Source organism: Zeus faber (assembly GCF_960531495.2).
Source record: "Zeus faber genome assembly, chromosome: 18".
Taxonomy (NCBI): domain Eukaryota; kingdom Metazoa; phylum Chordata; class Actinopteri; order Zeiformes; family Zeidae; genus Zeus; species Zeus faber.
This window is the reverse complement of record NC_137210.1, coordinates 11,624,109-11,638,507: the sequence shown is the minus strand read 5'-3', so window position 1 is coordinate 11,638,507 and position 14,399 is coordinate 11,624,109. Positions and strand designations below refer to the sequence as shown.

The window sequence follows — 14,399 nt, the reverse complement described above, 5'->3', positions numbered from 1 at the left end:
GTCCCATAATGACATAGCCCCTGCATTTATTACATGGAGGAGAGGAGAGAGAGGGAAAACGCTGACTTTGAACAAATGAACACCCTGACCTTTATGCAATAAATATGACATGGGCCGCATAAAAAGACAAGATATCTTCCTCCTGAATGGAAGTCAACACGAATTTTGCTCCCTTGCTTCCTGCTGTCTCGGTCTCCCGTCCCTCTCTCTCTCTCTCTCTCTCTCTCTCTCTCTCTCTCTCTCTCTCTCTCTCTCTCCCTCTCTCTCTCTCTCTCTCTCTCACTCTCGCTCTCCACTCGTGTTCTCCATCGCCTCCCCCTTTAAGCAAATGATCAGATCCATTAAGAATTGTTTGCACTATTGTATTGCAATTCAGGCTGCAAAACCCTGCCTTGTACTTCATTAATTTCATGCTTGTGAAATATGTATGCCATTAGAGAATATCCTCAACAATAATTTGGCAGTATTTCAATCTTCATGCATGATTTAATTCTATAATTTCAAATGTTATTTTATATATATATATATATATATATATATATATATATATATATACATACATTAGTATTTAAACTGTGCCCTGAGCAGACAGCTCTTCAGCCCTGACACTCTATCTATTGTAATGTGAATGCGATCTCAATTGAGTCGCCCAATTGTCTCCTTTTGTCACCTCGGACCGCCTCTCCGACAGTTAAGGATTTATGGTTATTTCCTTTGTGCAGCCTGTCCATCTGTGGCTCCGTCTTCACATGGCCTTGAGAATACCATTCAATTTATTAAGGCAAAGCAACGGACTCATTACTTCAAAGAGAGGTGGCGCGAGAGAAAGAGGGATAGAGAGAGAGAGGGCGGGCGAGAACAAGGGGGAGAGGGAGCGAGAGCAGAGCGAAGAAGTGACACACCGAATTGGTTATTAATGGAAAGGCACAGCCATAGGGCAGTTGAAATTTAATGATATCCTACAAGAAAATATGAGGGTGTCACTTTCCAAAAAGTCATGCTAAATGTCAACGTTTTAAGGTCCCCGGCGCTAATTTTATGCCCGTGCACAGTAATGTTTTGGAGAGCGTTTAGGAAACACGGCCCAGTGGCCAGCCTGATTATCCCGCTCACCTTCTCCGCTCGCCACCAAATGGGTTTGTGCAGCAAGCGATTTCATGTCTAAGTGAAGGGAACATTAGGGGAGGGGAGGGGAGGGCGGAAGGAAGGAAGGAAGGAAAAACACGCAGGGTTTTGATTTTCACGCTGTGATAAGAGAGCCAGAGCCAAATGTTACCTGTTAATCTAGCCCAAACCGGCCGGGGCGTTTGACTTTGTCCCCCAGCAGGGATGGGGCAAACACTCATTTTCCTCTCTCCGTGATGAAAAGGAAATTAGCTCAAATGTGATGAGGGCACATTAGTCTGTGTGTGTGTGTGTGTGTGTGTGTGTGTGTGTGTGTGTGTGTGTGTGTGTGTGTGTGTGTGTGTGTGTGTGTGTGTGTGTGTGTGTGTGTGTGTGTGTGTGTGTGTGTGTGTGTGTGTGTGTGTGTGTGTGTGTGCGTGTGTGTGTCTAGCATGCACGTTTTGTAATGAGTGTGTTGTTGAGTGCGCTTGTATTTGGCATTTGCGTGTGTAAGAGTGCAGTTGCTCAAATGCCTATGCGTGGGTGGGTGTGTGTGTTTATCATGCATTGATAAGGAGATAGGCTTGCCAAAGTACCGAACATAAGGTAAGGATACATGTGTGTGGGTCTGTGTGTGTGTGTGTGTGTGTGTGTGTGTGTGTGTGTGTGTGTGCGTGCGTGCATGCGTGCGTGCGTGCGTGCGTGCGTGCGTGTGTGTGTGCGCGCACGTGTGTGTGTTTATCATGCATTGATAAGGAGATAGGCTTGCCAAAGTACCGAACATAAGGTAAGGATACGTGTGTGTGTGTGTGCGCGTGTGTGTGTGTGTGTGTGTGTGTGTGTGTGTGTGTGTGTGTGTGTGTGTGTTTGTGTGCGCGCGCGTGCGTGTGTGTTTATCATGCGTTGATAAGGAGATAGGCTTGCCAAGGTAACTAACATAAGGTAAGGATACGTGTGTGTGTGTGTGTGTGTACGTGCGTGTGCGTGAGTGTGTGTGTGCGTGCGTGCAGGTATTTGCGTGTGTGGGATTTGTTATTTTCCTTTTGGAGCGGAGTGTGTACATTTCCCGCGCGGCCACCTGTCCATGTGCACGGCACATGCGGGCGGCAGTCATCCTAAAGGAATCTCTCTCCATCTCGTATGGATCATCAGACACGTTCTCACAGTGTGTTCTCCCTCCACAAAGACGCTGGAGGGGAAGTGACATCATTCTCTGCTTGCAATCCAGTCAGGCCTCCAAGGCTGGAACTTTTTTCTTTGCTTTAGTGTTTCACCGCAGTGGTCGCCGTAGGACGTGTTTCTCTCCCCCCGGTAGGTCCGTAAATCCCCAAATTTAATGAAATAAATAAGTTGTTTAGAAACACCAGCGGTTAGCTGCAGCCTACACCTCCAACTCCAGCCTAAGCCAAGCTGAATGTGCGGCTTGATGGATTTATTTTGCCTTGAGCTTTTTGCCAAGAGACTTCAAAGTGCAGACATCATTTGCAAGATATGCTACGCTCATGTTTTTTTTAAGCATTCGACTACTTTTTTTTTTTTCTCTCTCTCTCTCCCTCTCTATTTTTTTTTCCATTTATTTATTTATTTATTTTTTGCCCAGCTCCGCATCAGTGCATTTCAACCGGAAGACAGATATTTCCCCTGACAAGATTTTATTTATTTATTTATTTATTTCCCCAAATCCAATGCTTTAAGTGCAGGTGGAATAATGCTGCGTTAGCCGCTAATGGCCGTCCGAGAGGTCATAACTACTCCATTTGGAGGAGGCTGCTCTCCGCGCCGCGCTGGCAGGTCAAATCAAATGTAATTGTGCAGCGAGAAGCGGTGGCTTTACTTTGTGTCGGCCCCGGCGCTGACAAGCGGCAGGTTTAGCATTCCGTCCTCCTGCTGGGAGGAACACCGGTTTGCAAGGACAAAGGCTTCACCTGTCAATATATCACACTGACTGGCCTGCTCTCTCTCTCCCCCTCTCTCTCTCTCTCTCTCTCTTCCCTCCTTCCCTGTCTTTCTCCTCTCGTCAGTCCTTTATTCTTTGGGTGCACACATGCTATTTGTGCCTGCTCTTTCTTTCGACCATCTCGTACCTATCTATCCATCCATCTTCTGTCATCATCCATATATCTCCCTTTTTTTTTTTTTTTTTTTTTTTTTTTTTACCTCTCCCCACATCCCTCTGTCTTCTTTCCTCCTCCTCCCCCCACCTCTCTCCCCTTCCCTCTCTCCGCCGCCACCGCCGTGTGAGGACTCAGCTGAAGTGTCCTGGGGGACGCAGTTTCAAACACAGGAACCAGAAACATATGGCACATTTTCAACTCCCAAGGTCAATTACAGCTATTTATCCAGAGATTGCAGCTAAATTTCCCAAGGTTTCCTCTACATTTACCACAGATTGCCACGCGTGTCTGTCACATTTTAAATCAGGCCAGTTTCCTTTCCGTTTGCCTCCCCCCCCTCTTCTCTCTCTCTCACTCTTTCTTTCTCTCTCTCTCTCTCTCTCTCTCTCTCTCTCTCTCTCTCTCCGCTTCGCTGTGTGACTTTCCATCAAATATTTCAAAGACTTTCAAGTGGGTCTCGGGCATGTTTTATCGGCGGTTATCATACGCCCCATCTTTTCTGTCTTCTTTCTTTTCTTTCTTTTTTTTTTTTTCTTTTTTTTTTTGCCCCCGTCCAAGTGCCGGGCGCAACACAAATCTAATAACATGTAAATTGGAGATAAGCCCGGATCCCTCCCAGTGTTATATATATAGATATATAGTGATATATATTTTCTTTCTTTTTTTTTTTTTTTTTCCCCCCATAGTTTGTCAAGTCAATTCCTTGGCCTCCTGTTTTCAGCGGCACAAACACGCGAGCAGTGAGAAAATGAACTGGATAGTGATTCATCATTGCTCGCACACTGTCAAGGACTCTGTAGCTGTTGAGAGCGGGAGCAGGGTGGAGGAGAGAGAGAAAGGAGAGAGAAAGAACGGAGAGAGAGAGAGAGAGAGAGGCGGCGCATTTTAAATTATGGCATTTCATTCAGAATGCATTGTATTTACAGCGTCCCCATTTTTATTTGTGTCTCCCATTATCCGCCGAAAACAGTTGCGTGTGAAATGTTATCTGTGACTTGAGGGGGGGGGGGGGGAGTGACCCCCGCAAGTGTGTGTTGTGTTAGTGGGTTGTTGTTTTGCTTTGTTTTTGTTTGTTGTTTGTTTTTTTTGCGGGGTGGGGTGGTTGTTTCCATCCCCTCTCTGTGAGTATTTGATGGCGGGGGCCTTTAACGGCGGCGTGCACGAGAGGTGCTGTCACAGCTGCTGCTGGCAGCGCCCAGAACTATCACCTGGAAGCAGAGCGCTCCCTCCGTCGCCCGTCGCTGTAATTAAGTGCGAGTCCGTGATTGTGGCGCGGCGGTGTGAAATAAACACGCAAACACGGGAGGTGGAGAAGGAGAAGGGGAGGGGGCTGAGGAAATAGGTGGGGAATTTACGTTTGACTTCCATTACGCCGTTTCTTTGATTTTTCTATTGATTCAATTAACAGTTTATTAACTCCGCGTTTGGCCCGGTGAGATTGTTTTTTTTTTCTTGTTGCCGTTTTTCCACCGAGCTCCTGGTGGAAATGTTCTCTGACAGGCCACGCTGCTGTACAGTAGTCTGTGTCTGTCGAAAAAACCAGAAACACACGCTGTTTGCGTTTTTTTTTTTTTTTTTTTTCCCTTCCCAGAGCATGACAGGTTGTTTCCCCCCCGCACACCCACAACAAAGCCATCAAATATTCCCTGTGATCCGCCGCCGTGTCGGGAGGCGGAGGCCCGCCGAGCGGGCGAGCGAGCGGGCGGGCGGGCGGGAGGGAGGGAGGGAGGGAGGGAAGCCGGAGTTTGTTAAAGCGATGATTTATGATTAATGCCGACGCTAAATAAGGGACAAAGTGCCTACGGTACAAATCAATTACAAAGCTACAGTGGCGAACCTTTCCCCCAGGTCCGCCGCCCCACGTCGGGAGCTGTTACGCTGATTTTTATTGGACGCACGCGATGCGTCTGTATCAGCACAAAGTCGGGCCCCGACGAACCCGGGCCGCTTTTTGATCTCGGATTAGTTATTTACCGACGGAAAGCGGTAACTCTGCGCCGGAGAGCGCGGCACTCGCGCTGTGGGTTTGCAGCGCCGACCCCACGCTCCCGCCTCCGAGCGCAGACGAGGAATGCACCAAAACAAAACAAATTACCACAGGAGTGGCTTCTTAAAAGTAGGCAATTCATTATTTTCATGAAGTCAAATTATAAACAAATTTTAATCCATTAGGCAGCCATCCATTCTAATTAATCAACGGGAGTGAACTTCGCTCCAAAAAAAAAAAGGGAAAAACAAAATAAAAAAAAAAAAGGAGAGAAAGGTTGTTTATTCTCTCCACGGACCAGCGGTGCATATTTCACCATCTTTCCCTGCCCGCAAAGAAAAAAAACGAAAACGCTCTCTCTCTCTCTCTCTCTCTCTCTCTCTCTCTCTCTCTCTCTCTCTCTCTCTCTCTCTCGCTCTAAATTACAAACCTAAACCGAGATTCCAAACACTCGACTCTTTTTTTTTTTGGCGAGGAGACGTTTCCAGGGCATTTGCAGATGCTTGAAATAATCTCCAATGTTTTTGCTCAATCTGCTCTGAGGATGGGTGAAATAAATACTTTAAACTAATTAATGTAGGACCAGCTGTTCCCAGCACTTGGCTGGCGCTGGTGAATATTGATGGGAGGGAGCGGCTACACGTGCTATTTGTACAAGATTCAGGCTCTGCCACATAAACACATATGAATACTGGATGAGGGGGGGTATGGCACAGCCAGGGCGACCAATAAAGGTTTTTTTTTTGCTTTTTTGTTTTTTCAGAATTAGATTAACAATTATACAGCCGATGGAGCGGACGTCCTGTGGAGATCTGTTCCCGCTGAACACATTTAATAAACTGTCTTTCACAAGCGAGTGGCACTGGTGTCTCACATTATCTATTGGTCTATTTATCTATATATCTGTCTGTCTATCTATCTATCTATCTATCTGTCTGTCTGTCTGTCTGTCTGTCTGTCTATCTATCTATCTGTCTGTCTGTCTGTCTGTCTGTCTGTCTGTCTATCTATCTATCTATCTATCTATCTATCTGTCTGTCTGTCTATCTATCTATCTATCTATCTATCTATCTATCTATCTATCTGTCTGTCTGTCTATCTATCTGTCTGTCTGTCTGTCTGTCTGTCTGTCTGTCTGTCTGTCTGTCTATCTATCTATCTATCTATCTATCTATCTGTCTGTCTGTCTATCTATCTATCTATCTATCTATCTATCTATCTATCTATCTATCTATCTGTCTGTCTGTCTGTCTATATATCTATCTGTCTGTCTGTCTGTCTGTCTGTCCGTTCCTCCGTCCGTCTGTCTTTATATCTGTCTGTCTGTCTATCCGTCCGTCTGTCTATTTGTCTGTCTGTCCCTCCAGCTGTCTGTCTATCTATATATCTGTCTGTCTGTCTGTCTGTCTATCTATCTATCTATCTATCTATCTGTCTGTCTGTCTGTCTGTCTGTCTGTGTCTGTCTGTCTGTCTATCTATCTATCTATCTGTCTGTCTGTCTGTCTGTCTGTCTGTCCGTCTGTCTGTCCGTCTGTCCGTCTGTCTATATATCTGTCTGTCTGTCTATCTGTCCGTCTGTCTATTTGTCTGTCTGTCCCTCCATCTGTCTGTCTATCTATATATCTGTCTGTCTGTCTATTTATCTATCTGTCTGTCTGTCTGTCTATCTGTCTCTCTATATATCTGTCTGTCTGTCCGTCCGACTATCTCCCTCTCTCTCTCCCCCTCTCCCTCTCTCTCTCTCTCTCTCTGGACAGCAGATGGTACAGTCCAGCCCCTCTGCTGGTGATGAATGGAGGGTGATGTCATGTGGGTTTGACAGGCAGCCGTGCGTGCGCTCTCAAAGGCGGCTCGGGCCTCTGGGCCTGCTTCTGATTTGGGAGTCCACATGACATCTCTTAAATGGGAAAATCTGGACTTATGTCGCGGCTGATACTGGTTAACCCCCCCCCCCCCCCCAGCCGCTCGGCCTCGCATGGGAGAAACAATGCCACGGGAGCTCCCGGCGGACGCAGGGGAGAGGGAGAGAGCCAAAATTGGTTGTTTGGGATCAATACTGATCCAGTCATGGCTACCGGTCAATTAGAGTCAGGGTCAATGTTTGTCAGTGCGGCCAAAAAGGCCTCGCTTTGCCTCCGATCGATGAGTGATAGAAATAAGTCATTTAGCAGAGCAACGCTTTCGTTCCCTTCTGCTGCGGCGCGTCCGACTGATTGTGGTAATTATTAATGGGGTTATTTTGTATTTCCTTTTCGTTTCAGACGATAACCCCATGTGCACCCCGACGGCGAGAGACAGCTACGAGAGGTTGTCGCTGGCCGGACAGGGTCTGCCTCCCGGCTTCCCGTCGCCCTTCCTTTTTCCGGACGGCCTGTCGTCAATAGAGACGCTCCTCACCAACATACAGGTACTGGAGGCTCCATCTTCTGTCCCACTGCACTGGCACGACCCGCATGATGGCAACACCACGGTCACGTGGTGTCACCACGGGGTTGAGCTCTTAACCGTCATCCCCGCAAATAATATATATACTTTTTTTTTCTTTAATCTAATTTTTTGCTGAGGAAAGTTACAGGAATGCATAAGGTGTGTGATATGAAATATAAACACTATGTTCATTGTTTATTATCATTATTGACTGTTCTCCATCCTATGTTAAAGGGCTTCTGGGGAAACTTTTCAGTTGCTCCGCTTGTCACTTGAGCTTTGTATAAAACATGGTTCATGGGGGGATTTATTTTCGTGTGAGTCCGACTATTATTAATTATTTCAAGGGCTGTACCCGACTTGAGAATTTTGTTAGTCTAATCGGATTTCGCTGCTCAACGCAAATATTCAACTATTTCGCTTTTAGGGAGGCACGGAGGAACAGATCGCCCGTGACCCGTCCCCAGTCCCTCAAAGAAAACAAGTGAAATTGCACTGTTTTTACTTGTTCTATACGGAGGAACGTGGCACGAAGAGCCCTGTCAGTGCCCTGGTGGCGATTCACACAAACAAAGATATATTAACAATTCCCCTTATTTATAATTACTTATTGAAATGTTATCCCTGTGCATTTTTGTAAGCTTCTACCACTTCTTACCGAGGGTTTTCGCAGCTGTAAGAATTCATAGCATCACAGCCCTACTGTGCTTGACGTACTGAGGCCCGTTGCTCCTGAGGGAGCGTCGGCCTTCAGCGACTTCTCCCCACGTTCTCCCTCGGCCTCTCCAAGCCGTTCCACCTCAGACTCCCTCTCTTTGTTTTCCCCTGTGGGGTCCAGGTCGGATTTTCTATGATGTTGGCCGGGTCTTTTTTTTTTTTTTGAGTTTACGGCCGATCCACCCCCAATCAAACACACATGGCTCCTATTAAAACCCAATGATATAAGAGTATGGTCAATGCATATGTCTCTTCACTAGCGGACCAGAGCCTGTGAGGGATGAACCAGTAGTCGTCTCTAAAATGAAAGGCTGTTAGCCTTCAAATTGAGGGCTGTTAGCCTCTCTGGTGAACAGCTAACCTTCAACATGTCAACCACATGGAAACCGCAGCGAGGCACTTTAAGTCAAAAGCTTTCTCCTTCATCCTGGACTGGACGTTCCTTCCCCGACATCCTCCGGGCTTCCGAGCGCCGTTTAGGCTCCGGCGCAAACAACCTCCGTCATAAAGACAAATGCGTTTGCCTTCTGTCTGAGCGTAATGATGTGTACACGCGTGCGCTGCCCTTCTCGTTGCACTGGTGCACGGCCGGCGTCAGAGTCCCTCCTCCGCCTCGGCTCCGTGCGGTAATTAGGAAGCCCGCGCATAATAAAATACGGGGGGAAAAAAAAAAAAACCCTCTTGAAGGTCCCAACACTCCACCAAGTCATCTTTGATAATGATCTCCACACTGAATATTTATATACAAATCAACAAAATGAAACCAAGCAGAAAATTAAGATAAAGCAACTTAATATAAATTGGGGTCACGAGAAGCAACAATTAGTGAGACGTAGCCCGCTGCATTTGATATAATTGAGTGTGGATAGGGATTTTATTTATTTATTTAGCATAATTTCTTTAAATGTCCACAGTTTTTTGTGCAGCAACTAATTGAGAGAGCAGTGTCTTTCCAATTCCAAGACTGTCGGGAGTCTCTCGCAATGTCGGCGGCGTGATTGATTCGGTGCATTATGAGATATTTGGCTAATTATTCATTGCTTAGCCTGCAAGAAGCTCGCAAATTAATTATGTTGTACAACTTCAACTTCTGATTTCTGATGTGCTCCTACCCGCCCAGCAGCTGTATCATCCAGGAATCACAAATGCCTTTATGAGAGAGAGAGAGAGAGAGAGAGAGAGAGAGAGAGAGAGAGAGAGAGAGAGAGAGAGAGAGAGAGAGAGAGAGAGAAAGAGATAGAGAGAGTGGGCTCCATCATATAGTTCTCCCACCCTTCATTCAGGGGACTTTGAGCTTTGACTTCCCCTTGACCTCCCCCTAGTTCTGACTTTTTAAAATTAATTTTGTATTCATCCCTCAGGAGGCAGGCTCTTCTTGCCGCAGCAGTCCAGCCGTTTCTCCGAACCGGACGCTCGGCTCCATACTCCCATCAGAATTTTCAGTGGGAGTAATGGGGGACAAATCCACAATCAAATCAGGGACAAATCCACATTCTGCGTTCAGTGCAAACACTGTAGGGCTATTTCACAAAAGGATGTGCGCGGCTTTTGCGGCCGCTAAACCGGCGCAAATAACGTAAAAAGCAAGCGTCTAATTTACAGAACACCCGCAAACGGTGAAATGCAGCGGTAACTGTGCTGCCACGCAAATAGCGTCTCGATGCGCCGGTGCTATTTGCACGTATTTAAATGAGGTATTATTCATACATTTGCCCCCTTTCTATGAAAATGAGCCTCATTTGAAAAAATGTCCAATTCGCCAATAAGCACGTGTGGCACTAATAGCCACACGCTGTTGGAACAAATGATTACACTCTGCAGAGAACTGGTGATAACTGCACGGAGACCAAATGTGTGATCGTCTTCAGAGAGCTGGTGCAATTGAAGCGCATTTATAAGGGGTGTCACACCCAGACTTTCTAGTGATCTGAAAATAATATTTTGACATTATTGTTATTATTATTATTATTAAAATTGCTGTCACAGCATGTGAAGGTAGCGGAATGAACTGTCTGGGGTGGTTTTCAAAACGTACTCCAAAAGCAACTTGTTGACACTTTGAATAATTTATTGTACAAAAAATGGCTGACAAAGGTTGACAAATCCAGTTCCATGATTCCATTTAAACTCAACAGATATCAAAAAACAACTAAAAGTTATCGGGAATAGCGATAGAGTGGTCGAAATTGTCAATGGACCTCAGCCTTGCCCGGCACTGCTGCTGTGGTGGCCTAAAACCTCAGGACCACGGACAGCTCCGTTTGCACCCCCAATGCCCCCAAATGCGTAATGCAGAGGGAGCGATCGGAGTGGAGCACGGAGCGCGGAGAGCGGAGAGCGGAGCGCTCCACTCCGATCGCTCCTTATTACGCAAACAAAACAAAAAAAACTGTCTATCTTAGATGTATTTATTTCCCTACGTTTCCGAATCTAACGAAACAAAAAATGCCCTGTGCGTCTTGTGCCGCACCCGCAGAGCCATTGATGCCCATTTTTCTTATTTTCTCTGCCATTGTCCTGCCCGTGTTCTTGGTGCAAAGCCACCATTTATACTTTGCCACATGGATCACCGCGATCGGGCGCAAAACAGGGGCAAATTGCACTCAGCAGCAAAACTTTATGGGCGTATGCTGGCATATCATTAGCACAATATCTTTTGTGAATCGGACGCTAAAACGGCGCAGATAGCGGGCACAACTGATGCACAATTCATGGTGCTAATTGTGGCCGCAATCCATTCTATCTAAATTCGCCCCTCAGTCCACATTTCAGGAAAATCTAGCAGCTAGCAGTCTTATTTTGAGGAATTATTTTTAAAAGCTATAAAAAATATTTTCTTTTTGTTTTATTGCCTAATCCCCTGTTTGCTGGAACTATTTTCATTGCGACGCCGCAGTGTTGTTACTGATGTTACACCCGAATGTGTGACCTGCCGAATTCACAAACATAATCCATTAATCTACTCTGTGGGGAGTGCTCCCTTCGAACAGTTGCTGACGTTTCCACTACCGTGGAAAAACAAGCTGGGATTATTGCGGTGGAGTGGTGCACCTCCTCTCAGGTTGTAACCCAGTGTTATCCTTCTGTCCGGTGGGGCGGCACGGAGAAAGGCTGTGACACACTTTCGGTGTGGCCCGCCGTCACTTCAGCTCCAAGCTCTTCAAATAGCTCACTTCTCTCTCTCCCCCTCCCTCCCCTTTCTTGCTCCCTGTTCTGTCCCTCCCTCCCCTTTTGTCACATTGTGTGTGTGTGTGTGTGTGTGTGTGTGTGTGTGTGTGTGTGTGTGTGTGTGTGTGTGTGTGTGTGTGTGTGTGTGTGTGTGTGTGTGTGTGTGTGTGTGTGTGCGTGCGTGCGTGCGTGCGTGCGTGTGTGTGTCGGTGCAGGGCCTGCTCAAAGTGGCGATTGACAACGCACGGGCCCAGGAGAAGCAGGTGCAGTTGGAGAAGACGGAGCTGAAGATGGAGCTGTTCAGGGAGCGGGAGCTCCGGGAAACCCTGGAGAAGCAGCTAGCTGTGGAGCAGAAGAACAGAGGTACAGTAGCGCCTGACGACTGCTTGGCACCCGGGGCCCTGTGTTTGGGTGTGTGTGTGTGTGTGTGTGTGTGTGTGTGTGTGTGTGTGTGTGTGTGTGTGTGTGTGTGTGTGTGTGTGCGTCTCTGCAGGTACATTTTTGATGTGTGTGCTTGTGTAGTACTAGAATGTTTGAATGCAATCAATGATAGATAGACAGACAGACAGACAGATATATAGATAATAATAATAATAATAATAACAAATTCAAAATAACAAGTGAAAAAAAAGTGTGTCTACCAGCTACAGTATGGAAATGCTGTTTTCCATATGACATATGATATACTTCTGCATTTCCATGGCACAGCCTCATGTCATTCACTGAAATTGTAAGATACAAATTAGGAATTATCAGTGAATAGAAATTACAAATGTATATTCAGATCTACCCGAGTAAAAGACTTCAGTGTCAGTGCACCAACCAACCAACCGATTCGAGGCAAAAACAAACTTTGTTCAACTCTCTCATGTTGTATGCATCAGCTGCATATATTACATACCATGTTTATATTTGATGAGATTAAATTAATGGGAAATATCCTAATAAATTTTTCAATTTGCTCATACTCCCTCGAGCAGTTTGCTAAATAGCACGCTCGGTATTTGCCCGGTTTTCGAACAAAAATCCAATATTTAGGTTTTGTTGGGTCTTTCCTTTTTTTTGCAGTACTGCTGGATGTGAAGTATCTCTGATCCTCTTGATCTATTCAATTCATGAAATTCTACATAAAACGAAACCTGTTTATGTATTTTTTGTTTTCATTTTTTGAATTGGAAAAATAGTTTTCCATCATTTTTTTTGTCGTTGCATTTTCACCGAGAAGCTTCCCTCCGTTTTGGAGGCCGTTCTGCATTTTCTTCGCGCGCCCAAGCTTTATGAGCATTTTCAACCGACCTCCGTGCCATCCGAGCCCTAGCCGGTGTCTTGGGGGCCGGTTTTCTGCCAAACACGCGTCCAGGATCCAGACTCTCACACCGGGGGCCGAATTTCAAATTACACGTCCTTTCCAGGCCCCTGGGACCCCTCATACAAACACATTCGAAAAATTCGACGGGATTTCATGGAAGGTTTTGACGCCAGAGCCCAAATAGCTTCCGCGCCCGCCTCACTTCACGGTGAACCTATACCCTGATGTGTTGCCCTCTTCCTTTCCCCAGCGATCATCCAGAAGCGCTTGAAGAAGGAGAAGAAGGCCAAGAGGAAACTGCAGGAGGCGCTGGAGTACGAGTCCAAGCGGAGGGAGCAGGTGGAGCAGAGTCTGAAGCAGCCGTCGCCCTCCGACAGCATGCGCTCGCTCAACGGCCAGACCCCCACCAGCGAAGCCCCCTCGCACTCTGCAGCGCGTAACTCCTACGCCTTTGGTAGGAGCACCTCGTACTTTTTTAGAGATTTAACAGTGGGGGTTTTGGAGAAGAGAGGGGGATGCAATCGCAAAGTCAGGTTCTCATGAAGACATCTATCTGTAGGATTTTTAGAGCTTTATTGTTGTTTTTTATTGACGATTTCAGACTTCCGGCAGTTTTTCAAAGTAAAAGCGGGTTTAAGTACTAATCATGTCATTTAGGGGTTTTTAACAGTCTTTTTTGGTTGCACAAAAGGGAGTGATGGAAAGTAACAAAGTACAAGTACTTCTTTACTGTTCTTCAAAAATCTATACTTTTATCTACCATTTATACCATCTTCTATACAATCTTTTACTCTACTACATTTCAAAGCAGATATCTATACTTTTTAAAATTCTACAATTATAGCACAGTTGCATTACATATATATATTTTTTTTAATCTGAATTTATATTTATATTTGTATACATTTGTAAATTACTATGACACCTACCACACCTGTACTGTTTTTGGAAATTGTAATCAGGATACATTCAAAAGCTACAGTTTGTGCAGTATTATAGGTTCTGTTTTACTTTTACTGAAGTAAAAACGTCAATACGGTGCTTTCACCTATAGTGGAGTCATTTTGGGTCAAGGTATTTGTACGTTTATTGGAGTGGAGTGGAGTGCAGTAGTTTTCCACCACTGAAAAGGAGGTTATTTACTCCTATTCATATATCATCCAAACAATGGTGTTATTATTGTGTTATTATCAAACATTAATTGACTTATATAATGACATTGTGAATTCACACCACGTGTCGATTCATTAACACAAACCACTTCCTCTGGGGATATTTTCAATCTTTAAACTATTTACAATTTTCAAATCTCCATATCCTCGTGCGGTGGCGGGTTCCACTTCCGACGCAAAGCGGCAGCGCCCGCAAACCCTCCCGGCGCGGGCGCGACGCCGTGCGCGCGGGCGTGGCTCGACCACGGCAATGGTCATGTGTCAGGGATTCTTAACGGCGGCGATCCCTCTCTGCTCCCAGACTCTCTGACCCCCGAGATGGAGAGCGACCGCGGCAGTGGAAGAACAGATGCTGAAAGGACAATACAAGGTAAAAGGGGAGGGGCTCGGGTGGAACGA

General features: G+C 45.9%; 1 protein-coding gene across 1 annotated transcript in view; it reads left to right on the top strand.

The window, feature by feature from the left end:
• The window catches only part of dachd (dachshund d), a gene marked incomplete at its 5' end in the record, with an annotated part of 104,846 nt that overhangs the window by 84,709 nt on the left and 5,738 nt on the right, over positions 1–14,399 (top strand). The window contains 4 exons of the mRNA XM_080019054.1: positions 7,469–7,614; positions 11,735–11,882; positions 13,079–13,282; positions 14,302–14,370. Of these exons, the coding sequence (XP_079875180.1) occupies positions 7,469–7,614; positions 11,735–11,882; positions 13,079–13,282; positions 14,302–14,370 (567 nt within the window). The remainder of the gene's footprint in view (positions 1–7,468; positions 7,615–11,734; positions 11,883–13,078; positions 13,283–14,301; positions 14,371–14,399) is intronic.